Source organism: Sciurus carolinensis, chromosome 16, assembly GCF_902686445.1.
Source record: "Sciurus carolinensis chromosome 16, mSciCar1.2, whole genome shotgun sequence".
In the NCBI taxonomy this organism is placed as follows: domain Eukaryota; kingdom Metazoa; phylum Chordata; class Mammalia; order Rodentia; family Sciuridae; genus Sciurus; species Sciurus carolinensis.
Genome location: NC_062228.1, coordinates 55,670,638 through 55,693,102, shown reverse-complemented (window position 1 = coordinate 55,693,102; position 22,465 = coordinate 55,670,638). Strand labels below are relative to the sequence as shown.

General features: G+C 59.3%; 1 protein-coding gene across 1 annotated transcript; it reads right to left on the bottom strand.

The window, feature by feature from the left end:
• Window positions 1-627: 627 nt before the first annotated feature.
• Window positions 628-21,498, bottom strand: Ppp5c (protein phosphatase 5 catalytic subunit). Its single transcript, XM_047529943.1, has 13 exons — window positions 21,278-21,498; window positions 15,164-15,405; window positions 11,273-11,420; window positions 9,252-9,373; window positions 6,817-6,882; window positions 6,229-6,327; window positions 5,420-5,525; window positions 3,275-3,417; window positions 3,084-3,171; window positions 2,268-2,308; window positions 1,988-2,166; window positions 1,354-1,435; window positions 628-1,158 (listed from the first exon to the last, which is right to left on the bottom strand). The coding sequence occupies exons 1-13, from the start codon at window positions 21,396-21,398 to the stop codon at window positions 1,096-1,098; spliced, it is 1,500 nt and encodes a 499-aa protein (XP_047385899.1). The 5' UTR covers window positions 21,399-21,498; the 3' UTR covers window positions 628-1,095.
• Between the last annotated feature and the right edge of the window lie 967 nt (window positions 21,499-22,465).

Below are 22,465 nucleotides of genomic sequence, written 5' to 3'. Positions count from 1 at the left end.
AGATAAGCCAATCTCAAAAATCCAAAAGGCAAATGATCTCACTGATAAGCAGATGATGACACATAATGGGGAATGGGAGGGGGGCAAGAATGGAGGAAGGAGGGACTGTATAGAGGGAAAAGAGGGGTGGGAGGGGTGGGGGGAAAGGAAAAAATAACAGAATCAATCAAACATCATTACCCTATGTAAATGTATGATTTTGAAAATGGAATGCTGTTACTCCATGTACAAACAGAAAAAAAGTATGTTAAATATTTAGGAGATATAAAATAAATAGTACCTTTTACATTAAAAAAAAAAAAAAAAAAAGAAAGAAAAAAGAAAAAAAGAAAGCCCTGCCTGATGCCCACATGGCCGGTCAGACAGGGATGGTTGGGTCCGGGGAGGTCACCAAATGGGGCAAGATCCTCTCGGAATTCCCCTCTCCAGGTGTCTTCGTACCCTTTCTTGCCCAAGACGTAGGTGGAGGGGCCTCCCAGATGGGGCGCAGGACAACTCTCCCGAGTGCCTACTGACCGGGGCTGCCTGAGGGTCACGTCAGCTCCTGGGCACACCTCCAGACCTCCTGAGGCAAGAGCTACCCGGTCCAGGCAGCCAGTGGCTCCATCATCAGAGACAGGATGACTTACAATAATGATTTTATTTTAACATATTTAATTACAGACATAAAACAGCTGGGGAAGGGGGTGGGCCCCAGCCTAGCCCCACCCTGGGGCGACCAGGAGCAGGGTGCAGGCGAGGCCTCCCTGATGACCCTCTTTTTGGGGTCTTCCTATGGTGGGGGGCCCTATTGCTTTAGCGGGGGAGGAGCCATGCAAACAAGGGGGGCAGGGAAGCCTCCTGGCCCCGCCCACCCCAGCCGGCCTTCCTCCAGAATGCCCAGGCTGCCTGACGCAGCCTCTCCAGCGCCTCCCTCTGTGCAGGGAGCAGACCCTCGGCCAGCCCCGCACTGCTCCCCACCCCCTCTGCAAACCTAAAAGGGAATAAATACAAACTTTACAAAGTAAAAGGGGGTCCAACGTTGCCCTGGGCGGGGCCTGCTCCGCCCCCGCCCAGGGTCTGGTGGAGTGAGGCCCCGAGCAGCCGCCGCTGGCCTCACATCATTCCTAGCTGCAGCAGCGTGTTGGCGTAGGCCATGGGCTTGACGTTGGGATGAGGCTGGAGATGGAGACGGAGACGGAGACGGAGATGGAGACGGAGACGGAGACGGAGAGGATACAGAGACGGAGACGGAGACGGAGACGGAGAGGATACAGAGACGCAGCGACGGTCAGCAGGGGGGCCCCTGAGTACCCATACATACTCCCCCCTCCCCAGGCCTGGGGGAAGGGCAGAGGCCCAAGGGTGACTTACCACTGCTGTGAATTGGTGGAACTGGGGCCGCAGGTCGGAGCCCCGGAGGTGGATGTAGGAGGCTTTGTTCCCCATCTGGTCGCTGCGTGGACAAGGGTGGAGTGACTGCTGAGGTTGGGACTGGGCTGTCAGGACTGGGGCTAAAGAAGGGAGAGGGAGGGGGAGGGGGAGAGGGAGGGGGAACGGGCAGCAGCGGGCAGTGGGTGCAGTAAGGAGTGGGCGGCGGCCAGGGCCCACAGTCTGTGCAGCTGATCCACGGGAGGTGCAAGTGACACCACAGGGACGTCCTCCAGTCAGGCTAGGGCAGGCCACCCTGCAGGTCCCCTTCTTGGCTTCAACAGAAAAAAGGAGCGGAAGGAGCGGAGGGGGTAGGGGGGCGCGGGCCCACTGACAGATAAGGAGGAAAAAGGTTTTTTCTTTCAGAAACGTCCTGGGTCAGTGGAAGGCAGGGGTCTGCTCTGGACCCGCCCACGGTGAGGGAGCCTGGGGGGCCCGGTGGGTACCTGGTGGTCCATCCAGTTTTTATCTAACCCCCTTCCTACAATGGAAATTTTCCATCATAAAATGTTAAAACCAAAACAGACAAAAACCTGTGGCCCAAGAGGAGCCCTGACTGGGGAAGGTGGAGACGCACCAGTAGTTCGGGGCGGAGAAGACAGTGACGCAGCGGCCGCCATGTGCCACTTCATAGCCCTCGGCCTTGACCTCGTGACTGCGGATGATGTAGTCTAGCTGGTTTTCCTCCAAGAAGGCCTTGGTCACGTCAGGCCCAAACTGGCAGCTCACGCCCCGCTTGCTGACCGAGCGCCCATTCTGGGGTGGACGATGAGAGGTCAGGGTGACTCCCGGCCCCACCCACCTGCCCGCCTGCCAGCCCTGCCGGCCGCCCGCAGCGGCAGGCCCTGGAGACTCACCTGAGGCTGTGGATCCGACCACAGCAGATCGCACATGGGACCTGGGGGGGAGGGAGGGAACATCAGGGACTATCCATCTCCACGGGGGCGCTCAGGCATCATGCTGCTGCCCCAGCCAGGTGCCTGCCCCGCATCACAGCCCGGGTGGGGGTCAGGCAGGGGACAGCTGGGGCTGGGGCTCATGCCCCTCCCCACCCACTCAATCCATTACAGCTCTGAAGCCAATGGTGCTTTTCACACCCCAGTTCAGACCAAGTCCTTCTGCTCAGTCTTGGTGGCTCCCCACCTGGTTCCTCCTGAGGAACGCCTGAGGCCTCGAGTCCCACCGTAACCCCTGGACCCTGCCACTCTGCTCTACTCCCTCCTGTGCTCTGGTGGCCCTGGATCCCTCTGCAGACACCTCTTCATCCTGTGGTGGTGTCAACTCAGACGTCACCTTCCTGAGAGGCCACCCCACCCCTCTCTTCCTAGAGGCTATCCATGTCCTCCAGGACCTGTGCCCTCTGTGGTCTGTCCCCAGAACTTGAGTGGCACCTGAACACCTTCCTCTGGGGGTCAGGAGTTGGACTCATGGTAAATGACAGGCGTGTCCTGGGTGCAGCTCTGCGTGGTGGGGTGCTCCCTGGCCAGCATGGCCCCGTGATGGGGGGCCCCCGACTCAAGACACAGGTAGGAAACCGAGGTTCCTGGGCTGCTCCTTGCCCAAGGCAGGAAGCCCACGTGGCCGGAGCCACAGCTGCAGCTCAGACCCCAGCCCTGGGCTCTCTGAGACGCCTGGCCCTGGGAGGAAGGGCCTGCCTCCACCTGCCCACCTACCAGAGTCTGGGGGCTGCCGATTCCGCTCAATCTTTCGGATGTCGTCCAGGGTGACACCATCTTCACTAAATAAGCCTCCGTGCATGATCTGGGGGGGGGGCAGATGGCCACTGTGAGGGGACAGCTAGCCCCCTCCATGCACTCCAACACTGCCCACAGCAGGATGGGGAGGGTCCCTGCATCGCCCTCACCAGCACTTTGCCATTGATGCACTGGGCCAGCGGGAGCCACTCGAACACCTCGCTGAAGAGCTCGTACATCTGGGCCGTGTACTTGGCCTTCACCTCGCCCTCGAAGCCGTAGATCTGGTTCATGTTGTCAGTCTCGTGGTTGCCTGACAGCAACGGGGCAGAAGAGCACCTCAGCCTCTGGGCTCATTCATGACCCCTGCCTAAGTGCTCGGGGGCCCGGGATTCCCCACTGGTGGCCAGCAGGTCCCAAGCTGACGACAGTTCATACTTCACCCCGGTCCTCCACAGGAACCCAGTGAAGTGCAGACACAGCTCCTACTCCATTTTCTGGAGGGACAAATCAAGTCTGAGAAGGACCCACAGTCACCTGTGACCAGGTCCAGGCCAGTCTTGGGGCTCCATGGCCATGAACGTGGCTGGGGCCTGGGCTATTCCAGCCCTGTGGACCTCAGCCTCCCCATGGCAGGCCTCCCAGGCTGGAGCGGGCAGAGGGTCCCTCTGCAGAGCAGCTGCCCAGGCAGCCCCTCGCTGCACGCAGCCTCACTGGCTCCTCTCACCTCGCTGGCGTCTGCTAAGAGCCCAGCTGTCCAACCTCTGCCTGGCTCAGCAGGTGGGCTCAGCAGGTGGGCCCAGGCGTGGGGGGTGGGGCTTGCCCCTGGCTCCGCCCCTCCCAGCTCCACCTTGGTGGCACTCCTCTCTCCTGCAGCTGCCTCTCAGTGCATGGTGCACTCGCCCCACTCAGAATCAACTGTCCTGAGGCAACCTCACTCCTATGACATCTCCTATGTCCAGGGAGGAGCTTCTCACCGCCAGCCAGCCCTCCAATGCTCTACACGGAACCCCGTGGCTCCCTGGGCCCTCTCCCCCTCACCTCTGGCACATACTCTGGGCTCTACCTCAAGAGCCTGGACCTGCCTCTCCACCATCTCCAGCTCCCACAGTGATCCTCCATCTGTGCTCTATGTGGAGGCTGGAGGACCTGCTGACCCCCAATTTAGTCCCAGACTCTCCCCCAACCAGAGTCCACAAGGAAGCCATTCACTCCATCCACCTCCTTCTCCCAGGGATCCTGCTCAGACCCTCCCCTCACCTGCTCAAGTCCCATAGCCCCCTGGCTGAATCTGGGACAAGCCAGACAGCTCCCTCTGCCCCAGGACCTTTATACACACAGCTTCTGCTGCTCTCTCCCCCATTTCCGGCTGCCTCTCCTCTTTCAGATCCTTGGGCAAGCCGTACATTCTCAGCGGGGCCACCCTGAGTAGGCCAGGCGTTCTCCCACCCCAGTTCCCCACTTCCTTTCCCACTCAGAGCCCCTTGGTGTGATCCACTGTAGCTCCTGCGGACCTCCTGCCTGCCTGCACTACCCCAGGATCGCCCTGGGGCAGCCTTTTGCTCCCCAGGGCTCGGGGGAGCCAGTGCACAGTGGAGCTCAGGGACACGCCACAGGACAGATAGCTGTGAGTCCAATGGCCAGAGGCGGCACCGATGGCCTGGGTGGCACAGCTGCATCCCTGCCAGGGACCTCACCACCTCCCCTCTGAGACACCCAACCCTGTCTCACCATTTTTTGTATTTTCCATTTTTTAGAAAACGTCACTTAATTCTTTGAGTGGTAATACGAGTGATGAGACCCCCGCCCTGCTGCCCTGGCCCCCAGCCCTCGCCCTTCTCTGGAGGCCTCTGGCACTTTCCAGGGCAGTCTGTGCACAAAAAAGCTGACCCAGGGGCAGGATGGAGGCTGGAAGGGCCTGGGGCCTGGGGCTGAGGAGCCAGGAGGCAGGGAAGCCCACAGGAAGTGCCCCCTGTCCAGAGTGCTCACTGGACCCAGCAGGACGTCTCGAGTAGGGTCACCCAGGGAGACTGTTTCATGTCTGTGCAAATTATAAACTGGGCCTCTGAAAGCCGCCCGCTGGACACTGCCACAGTGAGCACACACCGGGGCTACCTTGGGTGCAGTGCTGTCCTCAGTGTGGTGCCCTCTGGGCAGTGCACAGCTGCCGGGCCTCACCAGGTGGCCCTGCACACTTTCTGGATGAATTTGTGGAATGAAGAGCAGCAACCATGACCCTGGCCCTAAAGCTCAGAGGGACAGTGGGTGCCTGGCCCAGACCGCAGTGCCTGCAGGCCAGGCGCCTCCAAGCTCACCTCGCAGTAGGTGAAAGTGATCTGGGTAGAGGAGCTTAAAGCCAAAAAGGGTGAGGATCACTTCAACCGAGAAGGAGCCGCGGTCCACGAAGTCGCCGTTAAATATCTGCCCTGCTAAGGAAAACACGGCAGGCACAGCGACAGAAGATGGGCTGCGTCCCCCGAGCCTGCTCAGCCCCAAGGTCCCATCAACACCTCCCACGGAGTGAGCACTGGGGACAGGGCCTGCACTGCGTGTGGCTGTGGCCAGCTGCTGGCCTGAGGCTCTGTAGGATGGTACGAGGCCCCAGGGAGTCATCTTGCTTCAGCGTCCCCACAAAGCAGGCCTGAAGCCACCGAGGGATGGCAGGAAACCACATACCCAACCACGCACAGGCCCAGTGTCCTGCACCGTGGGTATTTATCAAGCAAATATCACGATGTCAAAGACACGAGCGGCATGGGCGGGGCCCTGTGCTCAGCACCTGGTATTGACTCCTCTGCTCCTGCCAATAACCCGGTGAGGTGGACCCTCCTGTCCCCATGTCACATATGAGGAAACAGAGGCACTAAGAGGTGGTGCCTCAGTCATCTAGCTGTAAGTGGCTGAGCCAGGACGGGAGGTGGGCACACAGGGGCTGTCTGCCTGCAATCTTGTAGCAGATGAGGAAAGCGGGGGCTCGGGAGAGGGGGCGCTGGCCCAGGGGACACAGCACAGGCACACTGGTCCTGCCTCTCCCTCCATGGCCAGGCCTTTCCCTGGAACGGTCGTCTCCCTCACACAGGTCAGGGGTGGGAGGGGACAGGACTGGCTGTGCCAAGAAGGATACATAGGGGTTGGTCTCCGAGGGTAAACCGTTGAGTTCAAATATGTTGAGGAGGTCATAGAACTGGCCATGAGTGTCCCCGCACACTGTAATCTTCTCTGTCTGGAAGAAAAGAGGCCACCGGAGAGGGAGGGGCCCAGAGAGAGACGTGGGGAGGGGGCAGAGGTGAGGGGAGGGGCGAGAGATCATGGCAGACCGAGAAGATCCATGCAAGAGACAGAGACAGCGGGCACAGCAATGAAGAGGACGGACAGAGACCAAGAGGCCAGGAAAGGGACATGCGGGAAGAAAGACAGGGGTGGGTCGTCAGGGACAGAGGGAAGGGCAGACCGTGCCAGGTGGCTCTGTGAGTTCCTGAGCTCAGTGGTGCCTCCCTAGCCAGGGAGCCACCGGCCCCCCACCAGCCCACCCTCCCTCTGCCCCTCAAGCACCCCTCTCTCTAACACCAAGCTACACCCCCAGCCCCCCACCCTTTTTTTGAGACAGGATCTTACTAAGTTGCCCAGACCTCAAATTTGCCATCCTCCTGCCTCAGCCTCCTGAACTGCTAAGATTAACGGCCTGCGCCACCACGCCTGGCTCAACACGCACCTCTTTAAGTGTGGTCTCCACGAGTGTGCTCAGCTTGGAAAGGACCTCTTTGACCTGTACCAGAATCTGAAAGGCAGGGCAGACTGTGAGTGGGACCGGCTGGGGGACAGGTGCCCATCCTGGCAGATCATATGTAGTATTCAAGCCTTCAATGGATGCTGGAGTTTCAGAAAACAGCTGAAAATGATGTTTTAGAGAAAACCTGAGGAAATGAAAACACCTGGAAATGTAGGTAATATTTCTTTTCACAGACTGAAGATGATCTTGACAATATCAAGTGTATCTTTCCAGATTTTCGGGCCAGCCGTGGGTGTATGAGTCTACACTGTCACACTGATGGGTGGGACGGCTGAGCCAGTCATGCAGAGGAATGCCCCGTTTTTAGGAGATGCAGACTCCGAAGGCTGCAACTTATTCTCCAATGGTTCCGGGGGAAAAAAAGAAAAAGGTAGACACACACGCAGAAGAAGAAAGCCACCAATCAGCAGGGTGGGTGGAGAGCACAGGCATCGGCCGCACCGTCCCCTCCATGCCCCGCAGGTTCGACTGGGAGGAAGAGAGTGTTAGGGAGGAGGGCACACTGCTGCTCCCCAGGAGCAGCGAGAGGCATCGGTCTACTTATGTAGGTGCCAGGCTCTGGACCCGGGCACTTGACCACGGAGCCACGTCCGCAGCCCCTTCTGGTTTTCATTTTGAGATAGGGTCTCGCTACGCCGATGAGGCTGGCTTTGATGTTGTGATCCTGCCTCAGCCTCCCAAGCTGCAGGGATCACAGGAGTTCGGCACTGTGCCTGGCTAACAACAGCAACTTTAAAACAATGAACAAGCCACCTGAGAGAGCCCTTCCTTGGGAGCGAGGCCACGCCAGCTTCACACTGGAGGCAGGCTGGGCGTGGGAAGCCCGGACACCCGTGGCCGTATGTGGCCTGCGGCAGCAGGCGAGGATCTGGGGGAGGTGCAGTGGCAGGTGCCTCTGCCCAGTCGCCAGCTCTCCGGGCCCCTCCCAGAAGGTGGGGCAGGGGGAAGCCTGGTGCAAAAGACCCCAAGAGTCTGGAGGAAAAACCTCCCAGTAACCTAAACATCTGGCGGCAGTGCTACAAACCAGAGAGCCCCACAGTTCCACAGGCTGGTGACTGTAAAACACAAAGACACCCTGCGATTTTGCCAGGGTGAAGGTCCCAAGCCATACTGAAGCGAAAGCTCCAAAGTCGCTCCGAGAACCAATAGCTGCAGGCAAGTGACTCCAACCAGGAGTGCAGACCAGGCCCACGCAGCCTGGGCTCCCGCAGTCTGACACGAACACTGTGCCTCTGTGGGGACGTTTCACCTACCTCAGTCTCTACTGTTCCTTTACACAAAATGGCCTGTGCTGGTGTCCAGAAACCACAGCCCAAAGTATGGTACTGTCACATGCTGAGCACTTTGGACTATTAACAAAAATGACAGGAGGCCACTGTTTTGAATTAAACTTTTACACGAGGCTGCAACAGGCCAGGCCAGGAATCAAAATGGTGTCGCTCCTGCTGAAGTTCCACATCACTGTGCTCAAACTCGGCTACCTGACTGACCTTCTAGGAGAATGAGAGGCAATGGCTACATTCCCAGACAGGCTGTCTCCGTGGATACATGCTGCTTCTCTGCCTCTCCTCTCGACCTCTGCTCCTCACACAGTAGCAGGCAGTTCTCCCATGTCAGCCAACCAGTTATCTCGGTTTTGTCCCTGCCTTGCGAGGACAGTACCCTGGGGGCGACCCATCTGCCGTGTGCTCTTGTTTCTGCCTTCTCCAGCCTCCCTAGTCCATAAAGCCTCCCGGCTCAGCTGGTCGACCTATTTTATGGTATGAAGTACTGCCTGATTCTAGAGTCGAAAATAAAGCCAATTAAGATCTTCAAACTAAATTGCTCTCATTTTGTCCTTTGAGCTAAAGGAAATTGGAAGGCCTAAGAAGTAGCCCCCAAATAAAGTTCCTCTCTGACCTCCTCCTGCAGCCCCCACAACCAGAGAGTCCTCAGGAGGTAGCTCACCACAGGGGAGGACACCACGCCCGGCCAGACCGTGCCTGCCGACTTTCCAGACAACTCCTCACCTGAGGCCTCTGCTGACCACGGGCTTCCTCTCCCACCCCCACAGCGTGCCAGCCATCTCCCTCCCAGGAAAACCCTTCCCAACCTTTCTGTAGCTATCTCACCTCTGACCTGGAGGATCTCTGGCCTGTCTCTGCACCCGTGGGAGCTACCGCCTGCCACCCCGCAAGCTGCTCCAACACCAGAGCAACACACACGTGACTCCTCCGTGTGGCGCCTGGCACACGCGCTCAGGAAGGGCAGTGTCGTCACCACCCCCTTCATTGCTCTCTAACCTGAAAGTGCTCAGGGCTGGCAGTGCCATGAGGCCACCCGGGTCCCCGGGTGTGCTGACGTGACAGGCGCGTTACCTGGTAGGCGCATTTCCTGTGCAGTTTCTTCTGGTCCTTGTACCACTGCATGAGCTCCTTCATGAAGGTGATTGTCACTTTGCCATCCTCAAGCTTGGGCCCACTGTACTCATCCTCGATGGCTGTGTGAACAAGGGACCTAGAGTCAGGGGCCTGAGCTGTCGCAGGGTGGCGAGGGGACCTGGCTCCCAGGATGGAGTAGACTTGGCCTGTATACAGGTGACGAGGGACGGAACGAGGGAAGGTTCCTGTGAGGCTGTGACAGCCTAGTGTTCCTGGGTGTCAGTGTTAGCGTGTAACCACGGAAAGCCAGGGAGTCTCCAGGTGCTGGTGTCCTGTTCCCCTGGCCTCTGCAGGGCTGTGGACTGTCCTCTGAAGCATTCTAACTCCATGAACAATGGCTCCCAAATGATTAAGGTGTTGACTGAAATAATCTTTCTTTAGATTTGCAGAACCCAGAACGTCTGGTGACCTCCAGATGACGTGGGAATGTGTAGTGCTCCCTCAGTCTCTAACCCTGTGCTCAGGGAGCACGGAGAGCGCTGTGAGGGCCAGCTTGCAGGAAGTAATGCGTTTGTCTAAAGGACTGCAGGAGCAAGCCCCAGAGGTCAGGAGTAGCCGAAATGCTCCCCCACAAACGGAAAGAGACAAAGAGGGTGAGGAGGACCCTACCCGGCGCGTGGCTTCCCTGCCCACTGCCCCTGGGCTTCCTCTCCCTCCCTCCCTGCGCCCTTTTGATGCCGGAGTTCCCTGTGACTGTCTGGTCTGGGTGGAGGACAGCTGTGCCCCACCTTGTGAGGGCACAACCCTTGAGCAGGCCTGGTTTCCCCCGCCAGCTCTCTCGCCTACTGAGGGGCAAGAAAATGAACGTGGGTCCGTGGCCTAGCAGCCAATGGCCAAGTGTCCCTGATAGTCCGAAAGACAGGGCTCAGGCAGGGCGATGCAAGCCTGCCTGTGAGGCGGAGCGCAGCCCATGGAAGTTTGAGGGGTGGCTTAAAGTGGGGGGAGCAGATGCCCACTGGGATTCCTTTCTGGGCCGAGAAGGTAGCGAGCAGATGTCCCCGGGGCCTGGGAGTGACGAGTCTGGATGTGCTCCTTCAGTTCCTCTCAGGCAGAGAAGGCCACGGAGTGCTGCTCTGCCACCACCAACAGGCAGAGGCTGCAGATGGCCACGGGCCAGCTTCCCTGGTGGTCCTGGGGCTACAAATGGGTCCCAAAACAACGAGGCATGGTTTCTGGACGGGGCTTTGTAAATGCCCAGGAGCTCCACAGCAGCAGAAGGCTCTGCACGGTGTGGATGGCCAGCCCGCACGTTTCCACACAGCCTACCACGTCCTCCGCCTCTGTCAGAGGATCAGCTGTCTAAGATGAAGTGGGGAGAGTGGCGGGAGGGCTGGGCCTGGGCCCTCCTGAGTGTGCACCTGCTCTCAGTGAGGACTGCGGGAGCGACCCCGGTACTCCTGCCTTCCTGGGGCACCTGGGGACCAGGGGCTGGGGATGCAGGGGTGGCTGTGTGGCTCTCACCAGTACACCAGACTACCATGGCTCTTTCTTCCAGGATCACCTTGAGCCCCACCTTGAGGTGGTTGCAGGGCCAGGGCAGGTGGCAGGGTGACTCCTAATCAAGGCACTGGACCCAGGTTTCAGACCTCAGGCCAGGATTCCCAAGGCCTCATGGGATGGGTCAGGCCTGCACTCCACCTGGCAAACGGGTGAACTGGGGCACAGCTCTACCTGCCTAAATGGCCCGTAGTTCTGCCTTAACCTGTTTGAGGGGAGGGCATTTGCTGGATCATGACGAAGGAAAATTCTGAGAAGTCCTAAATGTAACTATAGGGCCCAAAGATGGAAGGGAGAAAAGATAAGGGAAGCCCGGGGGTGAGCGCTGCGGGTGAGACCAACGCATCAAAGCCACGTTCCTGAACGCGTGCTGAAGCCGACTCAGCTCTCCTGCCACCTGCCCTGTGCGCAGGCATGCAGAAGGCTCTGGGCGGGGAGGGTGAACAGCCAGCCCGACTCACTCATGCTCTCGATGTCCAGCGAGTCCACCACGGAGCGCTTGTGCTCGTCGCCTGCGATGGCCCGCTCGAAGGCCTTCTGCTTCACGATCTTGTTGCACTCCTGGTATTTCATCTTGGCATCTTTGTCATGGGGCTTCACCTTCACCACCTGGGCAGAGGGAAGGCAGGAGGGAGGAGAGGGTCAGCACTCGGGATGAGGTGGGGGCGCTCTACTGCCCTGGGCTGCCCTGCATGGTGGTGCAACCCTGGAGGCACCTGCCCTGGGTTTCTGCACCCCTGCACGGGGCAAGAGCTGCCCCAGGGCTAGGCGAGGGCAGGCGCCTCAGCCCAAGCCAGCCCGCCTACAGATGGCACTCCCCCTGCAAGGGAGCAGAACTGCCAGGCGTGGTGGCGTGGCTCGGGTGACTGAGGCAGGAGGACCGCAAGTTCAAGGCCAGTCTTGGCAGCTCAGGGAAGTCCTGTCACAAAATAAAAATAGAAAGGGCTGGGGGTGTGGCTCAGTGGTGCAGCGCCTCTGGTTCAAAGCAAACAAACAAAACCCTCCACAACCAAAAAAAAGAGGCAGCGTCTGAGGACCAGGCTCTGGCAGGTTCCTGGAGCAGCTGGCTCGGAAGACGGGGTGCCCTGGGGTGCCCTGGAGCTCGCAGGCTGCTACCACCAGGAGCCTGGGAGGAGGGTGGTGGCTCAGTCACGAGGAGCAGTGTGGACACCTCACTGGCCCGTGTGGAGCTGGTGCCGAGGCCTGAGCGGGAGTGCTGGGGCTCTGCCACCAAGGCCGCTGGAAGGGTGAGTGAGGGACCCAGGTCTGGGCCTGGACTTCAGGGCGCTCAGCACAAGCCCCGTCCCAGCCCTTTTCACGCTGTACTCTAAGGTGGGTCTCACCCAGCTGTTTGGGCCTTGCTAAGTGCTAAGGCCACTGTGAGTGGACTAGGGCTTTCTGGGAGAACGGTGACAAGTGGATTCCCTCAGTTTCCTGGCCTGGAGACTGAGGCTGTGGACTTCCAGGTCAAATCAGCTCTGCAGATGACGCGTGGAGGCGGCTCTGTCAGCCTGCCCTCTGCTGTGCTCAGAGGCCACCTTGAGAGGAAGCAAGGGACAGCGTGCGTGGGAAGAAGGCGCGGTGGTGAGGGCGCGGGATGCTGCGTCTGCCTCCACTGCTCTTGGCCACCCCTTGGCCTGGCTGCTGACCAAGTGAACAAGACCAAACCCAACAAGCACTGGCACAAGGCTCTGGGACACAGGAATTCCCAGTTAAAGGAGCTGGTCCGGGTTTCTCACCTTCCATCCCACTTCCCACAAACCCGGATCCTCCAAGCCCAAAAGCAGAGAGCACTGGATTCAGATCCTGGCTCTGCTACCTGCTGTGTGACTTAGGGCCAAGAGACTTCACCTCTGCTCCTCAGTGTAGTTAATCTGTAACTATCTTTCCTGTGTACACCCTGCCCAGCCTTCCTACCACCATGGTCTCCTCAGGAATGAGACCCCCATAAATCCTGTGCAGGGGACAGAGAGGTAAGGGCCAGTCCTGGCCCCCCAGGGGCAGGGGCTCCCCTGGTAGAAAGCCTGGTGGTGGGAGTCAGAAGCCACATCAAAGACCCACTATTCCCTGCGGGGAAGGAGGCAGGGCAGTGAGGCCGGCGCACCCTGGGGTGGGTGTATGGACCAAGAGGCTGGGAAGAAGCAGGTGGTGGCAGGCCGCGCCTCTTCCCTGTCGGGGCAGGTCAGGCTGGGCCACCTGCCCGGCAGCTCCACCTGGGGTGTGGGTGGGGCCAGGCAGGAGAGGACCGCTCGACAGCCCTGCAGTACCCTGCCAGTGGGAGGGGCTGGGAGTCCCCGTCCTGGAGAGTCCACGTCGCCACGTGTCCTGCCCACTCCTTCTCTGCTTGCCCAGTACTATAAGTCAGACCACTCGAGTCCCCAAATGTGCCAGCCCCCTTAGCTGCAGGACTCTGTTCCGGAGGTCCCTGCCAGACACTTGGTCCCCTCCTCTGTTCCTTTCTAGCTTCTTAGTCCCACCTCCCCTCTTCCAGGAGGGTTCTGCCACTGGCTGTGGACAGGTGGTCTGCCCCACTGGAAGGTGGCTCTGTTCTAGACAGGGGGTGGTGCCAGCACCCAGGGAGGGCTGGCATGAGGGTTTACTGCCAAGGCTGTCACTGAGTGCAGCAGCACAAACATGCAACTGCAAGGCCTGCGGCTGCCTCCACCGCCGCTGCTGCTCCTTAGGCTGCGACTTGGTCGGCTGACCAGGACAGCAAAGCAGCCCTGCCAGATGCCTGCTCCTGGGGCAGGCCCTTTGCTCCAGGTGAAAAGGGCCTGGGGGCCTTCAGTGCTGGACATCTGTTTAAAGAGGACTATTGGGGCTGGGATGTGGTTCAGGGGTACAGCACTTCCTAGCATGTGTGAGGCACTGCCTCAGGTCGGTCCTGCAAAGGGCCCCCCACCAGCCCTCCAAGGCACCCACAAGGCTGGGACATAGCTCAGATGGGGGATGTCCACAAACTGGCTGGGACCAACCACCTCGGGTTCACAGAGTACGGGATAAGTCTTTCCCCACGACCTAAGAGTGACAAAGACCCTGCCCTCGACCTGTCCTGCAGCTCCTCTCAACTTCTGCCCCCCGCCCCCTGCGGGGCCCTGCCCCCCACCATGAACGCCCCTGGTTACTCATCGCTGAGCCACCAGCGCAGCGACCTTTACTCACACGCCCGCACCAGAGCCCACAGTCACCCAGGCGGCAGTTGCTCCCCTAGGCGCTATCTTCCAGATCAGGGCACCAAGGGACAACAAGGGAGTGGCTTGGCCAGGGAATGGCTTATAGGGACCAGCTCAGGGGGACACTGCTGTACATTCTTTCCCTGACTCTGGGGTCCCTCCAACCTCTGTCCCCACCCTGACACTGTCCCTGGCCTTGGCTTTGTGCCAGCCCTCGCCTGCCTGCCGTCACTCCCCACCCTGGACCAAGCCAGGCCGCCGTCTGCCGACTCCCTCCAATGCTGACCTGGCTTCCCGGTGGCCTTGCTGCCCCTCACACCACAGGAGGTGGGGGGGCACCGGAGTGAAGGTGCGCTGGCCTGTGGCAGGCAGGGTGATCCACTCGACACCAGAGCCCTGCCATGCACCCCAGCTCTGTCCCCCGCTTGGGGAGCCGGTTCTCTGAAGCAGACGTGGGCCTACAGTCACTCTGGGCTCAAATCCCAGCTCCGTCCCCAAACAGCTGGGGACTGCTGGGCGGACGACTTCAGCCCTGGCCACAGTGAGGGTGCCAGCTCCTCCAGCCTGCTGCACTCATGCAGCCCGCTGGCCTCTGTGAAGGCTCAGCACACCCTTGTGGGGAGGGAGGCAGGGAGGACGGGGAGTCCTGCCCGCTTCAGGTCCTCCCTCGGTGTGCTGTCCCTCTGTGGCGTCGTGCCCACGCTGCTCAAGGCCCAGACCCTCACCTGCAGTTGCCCCGTGCACCGTTCAGTGGCACCCGTGGCGCTGTCTGGCCCGAGCCCAAGCTCCCCCAGACGCCCTGCTGCGCCGTGTGGCTCTTGCCCAACCAGCAAAAACAGCCGCGATGCTCACAGGCCAACGGTGACAGGCACTGGCAGCGCAGCGCTGTTCTCGGTGCCTCGGGGCAGAGACTCCTTGACTACCTATAACCGCCCACTGCGCTCCCCAGTCCACAGATGTGGAAGGAGGGCAGAGGGGCAGGTGACCTGCCCAGGTCACCAAGCTGACAGCACGGTGGGACGGGAACCCCGCAGCGCGCTCCTGGCCCAGGGGCCTCCTGGGTGTCTGCTGGTGAGTGCTGGGCACAGTGGGATGGCCACTCACTACCCGCACTTCCAGCCCCACTGTCCACCAGGCCCAGTGACCGGGAGCTGGCCCATTCCCCGAGGCTCGGCTCACCGTCTCGTAGTCACGAAGGGCAGCCCGGAACTTGCCCAGCGCCATGTTGCTGGCAGCCCGGCGGTAGTAGCCCTTGATGTATTTCTTGTCGATCTCGATGGCCCGCGTGGCGTCGCCCAGGGCATAGCCATAGCACTCGGTGCGCAGGTAGGCCAGGCTGCGGTTGCCGTAGTAGATGGCATTGCTGGGGTTCAGCTCGATGGCCTGGCTGTAAAACTTGATGGCGTTCTCGTAGTCCTTGGCTGTGGAGAGGGGGAGACGTGAGGCTGTGCTGCCACCTGGTGAGAACAGCCACTGGACCCAGTACTGGCCGGGTCCCCTTGACCAGATGGGGAGACTGAGGTCCACAGTGGAGCTTGGCGATGTCCCCTCCAGCTACCATCTCCAGGACCCAAATTCTACACACCCACCCTCCCAAAGCCCAGGCAGGGAACTACCTCCTCCAGGGCATCAGGAGGACCCCAGACCCTGGCCTCAGTTAGGAGGGGCAGTCCCACCAGCCATGTGAGTCTGCCCCAAGCCCACCAGTGGTCCAGCTTCCCAGAGGGCCAACTAGTGGGAGAGGAGGTGGATAAAGGGAAGGAAATGGCCCAGGCCTTCAGGAGAAGGGGCCCCAAAGACAGGGAAGCCAGCCTGGAGGAGCAGCTTTCCTAACAGAAGGACAAGCAGGTGCAGGGCAGGCCTCAGGTCTGAGGGCAAGGAGGCCAGCGTGGCTGAGGCAGGTGAGGTGGGAAGGCAGGCGGGACAGATTCCCTGGGCCCTGGCGGCCACAGGGAGGCTTGTGTATTTATGTTCTAAGTGTAGGGTGACAGGGTGTGACATCCAGTCAAGGGCAAAAGGTCAGATTTTATTTAAATGAGCCACAGCTGTGCCCTGCACTTTACATCCTGATCTGCAAAATCCTCCGGTCTCCACAGCGCAAATACCATCTGGCGCTCACTTTACACTCAAGCCACAGAGGTCTTGCTCAAGGTCAAATGCCCCGTCTGTACCTGCAGAGCCACACTGGACTCCTCCCACTTGCCCAAGCAACACACGGGAAAGCCAAGGCCTGGAGCGCCTCAGTAGCATGCCTGAACTGGGGGACTGTGATGTGCCAGGTGCCATGCAGGCCTGAACCCTCTTAATAACCCCAGGACAGCTGCAGTGGCCTGTTCCCTGGGTGAGGGGCTGCTGCTCTTAGGGGGAAGGCCCATGCACGAGGACACAGCCAATGGCAGGTGCGGACTGAAGCAGGTCAGGACAGAATGCCTCCCCTCTGGCCTTGGTGCTGGTGCAGGAGCGACAGACAGGGCCGTGGCCTGGGCCCCATTGCTGGCTCCACCTTCTACTAGCTGAGCATCTTGGACAACTCACCCACCCACTGTGCGTGAGTGTGAGTCCTCTCCGGCACTCAGCCCAGAGGCAGTGCCCTCTCCAACCCCCACTTCTGCTCGCCAGACCACGTACTTCACAGCCATGAGCTTCCTCTGCTTTCTCTGGTTATTATCAGTCTCCCCAATTTGAGCCCAAGCCCTATGTGGGTGGGGCCGTCTGTCTTACTTCTTGAGCTTACTTCTGGCCTGGAATAGGGACACAGCAGCCCCAGCCCTGCCCTCCCTGAATCACAGCCCAGTGGAGAGAAAGATCTGTTCCCGGACAGTGAGGACCCAGAGCGCTTAGGGCTCGGGCAGCTCAGAGGGACACAACAGCTGAGCCCTGGAGGGTAGGAGTGAGTCAGATGAAGATAATGGAAGAGGGGTCAAGAAGGACGAAGGACGAAAGGAAAAAACAGAGAATGATAGAGACTGAAACTAGAGCAGGGAGACGGTCAGCAACAATATGACCATCCCTCCTGAACCTTCCAAATGGCTCCACTCTCCCTCCCCAGGAAGCCCTACTTGACCTCCAGTCTGGGTCAGGTGCCCCTCCTGGGCTCCCAGTCCCTGGGCTCCAGCTTTGTCCCTTCTGGTTGTCAAGTCAGGTGATGGGCAGAACCGAGAACTCTCAGACATGGGCAGGGCTGAGTACCAGCTGGGACAGACCCTCCCTGAATGCCAGAGGCCTCAAGGGCTCCTTCCAGCCTCTTGGCTGTGCCCCAGAACCAGCTGGCCAGCGCTCTTGAAGGGTCAGGTGTACTCAGCCAAGTGCAGAGTGTGGAGCCCCACATCTGGCTTGCAGGCCCTGAGCACGAGACCACGGGCAGACGGCCCCCTCCCTTAGCCTGTTTCTTCACCTGAAATTGGAGAGTCACGGGCTGTGAGAGCTCTGTGAGACCAGGACAAGTGGCAGCGGCCCGGAGCAACTGCACCAAGGGCTGAGGAGAGCGGCCGCCTCCCCATCCCCCAGTCCTGTCCTGGGTGCTTCACCAGCACCAGCGCACCCCCTCCTCAGAGGGCCCCCAGGCGGCAATGAGGAAGCAGAGGCCCAGCAAGGTCAAGCCACTCACCCAGGGTCACAGAGGAAGAGGGTTTGAGCTCAGGCAGCCTAAGCCCATGATGCCGGCCTTCCTTTCCACGACTCAGACCAGGAACATGCCTTAGGGGTGAAGCGCAGCTCCCTGACCCCACTTAGAGAAGGGGGCTTTGGGTCCAGGGAAGAGGACAGAGCCACCTCTCCTGGACTCAGAATGAGCAGGGGCCAGGCTCTGCCCCAGGATCTCTGGAATGGGACCAAGCTCAGAGTAAGCAGCTGGGGCAGGAGTCTTCTGAGTCCCTGAGACCACCGCCCCCCAGGCCCTCTTCTCTCTGCAGGGGCCCGGATGCCTCTGAACGGGAGAGCCAGGCACGTGGCGAGGAAGGGGATATCCGGGCTGCTCACGCTCTGACCTTGGCAGAGGTTCTGCTTCTGAGCCTGGCTTCCTCTATAAAACAAACAGGCTGCAACCACCTACTTCCCGGCGCCCCAGGGAGGTTAGGCCCGTGGTATACCTGGCCACCACAGGGGCTCAATTAAAGTGAGCTGTAATTATTCTTTTTATTGTATTCCCACAGCCCCCCAAGCCTGAGGCTCTGTGCCTGCCACTGCCTGCCAGAAGGCAAGAGGCCTGGGCCAGGAGGGGTGTCCTCCACAGCAGCTCCACGCCAGTTACTTCTGGCTGCCTGCCCAGGTCCTAGGGGCAAGAAGCCCCTCCCAGTGGCTTACTCTTTCCCAGAATTCTTACCTAGCCTCACAGCAGTCAGACTCTGGCTGCTCTAGTGCCCCAGTTAAGGGTGAACACACCTTCCACCCCTCGCCCAGCTGGAGACTGGGTCACATCTTGAACACCTCCAGGCTACTAGCCCCAGAGCCCTGTAGTCTCTTCATTCCGTCAAGTCAGTCTCCTGAGCATCTCCCACATCCACCCACAACTCCACCCTGCCCAGCCAGGTCCCTGTCCTCCCCTGCTTAGGTTCCTGGTCTCCCAGCCTCTAGTCTTGCCCCTCCAGAGGGATCTTTCTTTTTCTGTTTTCTTTTCTTGGTACTTGGGATTGAACCCAGAGCCCTGCACATGCTAAGCAAAGGTTCAACCACTGAGCCACATCCCCGGCCTTGTGTCCCACCCTCTTTTGTGGAGACAAAGTCTCACTAAGTTGCCCAGGCTGGCCTTGAACTTGTGATCCTCCTGCCTCAGCCTCCTGAGTAGCTGAGATTACAGGTATGTGCCACTGTGTTCAGCTCTAGAGGGGTCTTTCCAAAGCACAAGTCTGCTGCCCCCTCTGCTCAAAAGCACTGGTGGTCCTCGGAGCCCTCGGTTTAGAGGTCTAGTGCCTCCCACTGGCCTACAGGACTTGCTCCCAGCAGCTTCACTGTGAACTCCTTCCCCTCCTCCATCCCAACCCCACTCCCTTCCTCAGCGCCAGGTTCTGATCACCTTCAGGCCTTTGCCACCCGGTTATTGTTGTGTGTGTGTGTTACCAGGGATGGAAACTCAGGGGCCCTTAAGCCACATCCCCAGTCCTTTTTTATTTTGAGACAAGGCCTTGCTAAGTTGCTGAGGCTGGGCTCAAATTTGCACTCCTCCTGCCTCAATCTCCTGAATTGCTGGGATTGCAGGCATGCACCACCAAACTGGCCTCCCACCTGGGTGTTTCTGCCTGGACCACCCTCCCCACTCTCATTTCCTGTCTGAAGCACCTCCTGAGTCTGTGCTTCCAACCTGGTCAGAGGCTCCCCCACTTCTCACCTTTCCACCATTCCAGTCTCCTTCCCTGTCTCCAGCCTTGCCTTTGCATCCAGTCTGCACAGCAGCCAGGGGATCATCTTCCACTGCTAATCAGAGCAGGCTGCTCCTCTCCTATAACCTTCCATGGCTCCCTGCCACTTCAGGATAATGTCCATACTCTGTGACCCAGCCTCCAAGGACATGCCTTGTCCCTCACCAGCCTGCTCCCCTCATTGCTCCCAACTTATCAAACTTCCCCACACTTTGAATTGGTTTCTTTTCCCATCGGATGGTGGCCTACTCTATGCTGAGCTCCAGGTCTGTCCCACCCCACCATCTTCTCTCGAGTGTTGAGGTGCAAGTCTCCCTCTCCAGCAGAATCAGTTCTGCATCCCTACTGGGTGTGATTGAAAAAGCAGACTCCCGACCCCACACACTCCTTTCTTGCCGCCACCCCCCCGCCCATTTCTCCATTCCTTTCAGAACCAAATACTCAAAACACAAGCCAACGTGTGCTGTCCCTTCTTCCTGCTTCCATCGGCTGGCCTCCATGCCATCATTCCCCGGGAACATCCATGGAGCCGGATCTAATGGTCGGTGCTTGGTGCTTCATGTGGCAGTCCTGACCCCCGGCACCTGCCTCCCCTAAAGGAAGCACTTGCTTCACTCAGCTTCATGACACCTTTCATAGCTTCCCTTCTGCCTCAGGAACGACTTCTCCTCAGCAGCCCCCTTCCACCCTAAATATTAGAGTTCCTTAGTGTTCCACTCTAGGTCTTCTCTAGGTGCTATTCTTAGGTGACCTCATCATTCCCAGGGCATTTCCAACCATAGGCTGATCACGCCTAAATTTTTCTCCAGTCCCAACTGGCCCATGTTATATTTCTTCTCGGACAGCTGAGTAAAATACAAACAAGTCTTTGCAATGACTTCCTACAGCCTGCACGATCTGGCCCCAGCCTAACCTCATTTTGTATCATTCTCCCTGCAATGTGCTAAGCACCAACCATGCCAGCCTCCTTTCACTCCTCACCCCAGGTCCCTGGCACATGCTGCTCCACCTAATTAGAATACTCCCCTCTCATTCTCTTTCTGATTTCTGCTTAAATACCTCCTTCTCCACAATGCATTCCCTGTCCACCCTATCTAAAGAAGCCTCCAATCTTTTTCTCTACTTCACCACCTTGTTGGTTTTCTTTCAAATCGCTCATCTCAGCTTAAGTATTGTGTGTGCTAACTCAATGTGATACTCCTAAATTACAAGCTCGGGGCAAGGCCACATGTGTCTCATTAGTTGCTACATCCTAAGAGCCTCGCGCTGTCCAGAGCACATAACAGGTGTTCAATAAATATCTATCAAATGAATGAACGAATACGTGCCCCCCACGTCTCAGTCTTGCCCAAGATCTCAGGTGGTATTATTCTTAGCGCTTCCTCCACCTCTTCTCCCAAAGCCTCCCTCCTTGTCCCTTTTCCTCGTGCACCCCAAACCTCCTACTTTCTTGCTCCCTCCCAATCTAAAGACCTAATCTCCCACCCCCACGATTCCCTTCTCTGTTGGACTTCCCCCACATTTGGTGGTACCCACCCCAGGTCTCCCCACTGGAAGCGCCATCACTCCCAGCCACATGTCACTGGATGGTAGCGCCCTCTTCAGGTCTCACCACCAGGCAGCACCTCTCTCCAGGTCTCGCCTTTGGTGGCGCCCACATCCCGGTCCCCATTCCGCCCCACGCCCGGGAGCGCCCGCCTCAGTCTCCCCATTCAGTAAAGCCCGCTCGGTAGCCGCTGCTGGGTAGCAGCCCTTCTCCCAGAAGCCCCCTATGTCGCCCCTTGGTAGCGCCATCCTGGGCCTCCCCGCGCCGGGTCACTTGGTAGTGCCTGCCCCGCGCCCCGGCTGCCGCTCCGCGTTGCCATGGTTCCGCGCGGGCCTGGCACCCCTCGGCCCGGCCGCTGTCCACCCTCCCTCGCCGCGTCCGGGCCGAGCGCACCTTTGAAGTAGTCGTTGGCCTGCGTCTTGAGCTCCTCCGCCCGCTTCAGAGCGCCATCAGCCGGGGGCTCATCCCGGGGGGGCTCAGCACACTCAGTCCGCTCGCCCTCCGCCATCGCCATGCCGCAAAGCGACCCCCACCTTGGCAACGGCCGCTAGCGGCACCCGGCCGAACCGTCGCGAAGGAGCGCCGAGTGACCACCGCCGCTGCCGCACAAGTGTCGTAAAGCGCGGGCCCCGAAGGCGCCCTTGGCGCGCCTGCGCAGGGTTCCCCTCGCCATAGAGCGCGCGGAGGACAAGGTGACCAGAGGGTCCCCAGACAGCGCCCCTTGTAGAATGAGCCAATGAAGAAGGAGAAAGGGGCGCACGGGGAAAAAAGGCCCGGCGTGGCCCCTGCTCCCCAAGTTACCGTGTTCCGGGGCCGCCAGAGTTTCTTGGGTCTTAAGGACCCCGAGTCCTTTCGGGTCGATGGGTGGGTGGCAGATGCAGCTGGCAGGCGGGGCTGCCGTGCCAGGCAACGCCGTGCCCAATCCCGAGCGGAGCCAGAGCCGGGCGTCCAGCCCTACTGCCAGTAACTTGTGTGACCTTGAACAGATCTCCCCCCGTCTCTAATGCCTCAGTGACCCCTCCGGAAAATGGGTGCTTTCTCAGAGTTCCAACCTTGCGGCTTAGGGTTTCTAAATTGTTAACTGAGGACACGCGGATCCGCGGGTCCTGAAGGAGCCTCGATTTTGTCGCATCGTTTTCGTTCCCTTCTTTGTATTTAGCTCCCTGATCCTGCTGAATCTTGGTTGTCTTGCTGGTTTTGCATTCTCTTGCCTCGATTGCAGCTTCATTCAGCCTCTTCTGCCGCTGGCACGCAGCCTCCAGGTTACCCTCCAAATGGCAGCTACAGGGATCTTTCTAAATCGCTGTAAGACTGGAAGATACCCCTCAGCCTTCCATCGCTTCCCAGTGGGCCTTAGGAGAAGACCCAAACTCTTCCCCAGCAGCCAAGAGACCCCGAACAGCCCAGCCTCAGGCAACATCTCCAGGTCCCGCCCCCTTTAACCCCTATACACTTTATCTTCTGTTCAGCTTTTCCAAACCTAGGGCCTCCACGCAGGCAAACTGGAGCAGTTAAGTCCTTCAGAGCTCTGCTCTGGCTCCCCACTTGGAAGCATAATCTGTCCCATCCCCAAACCTCTTA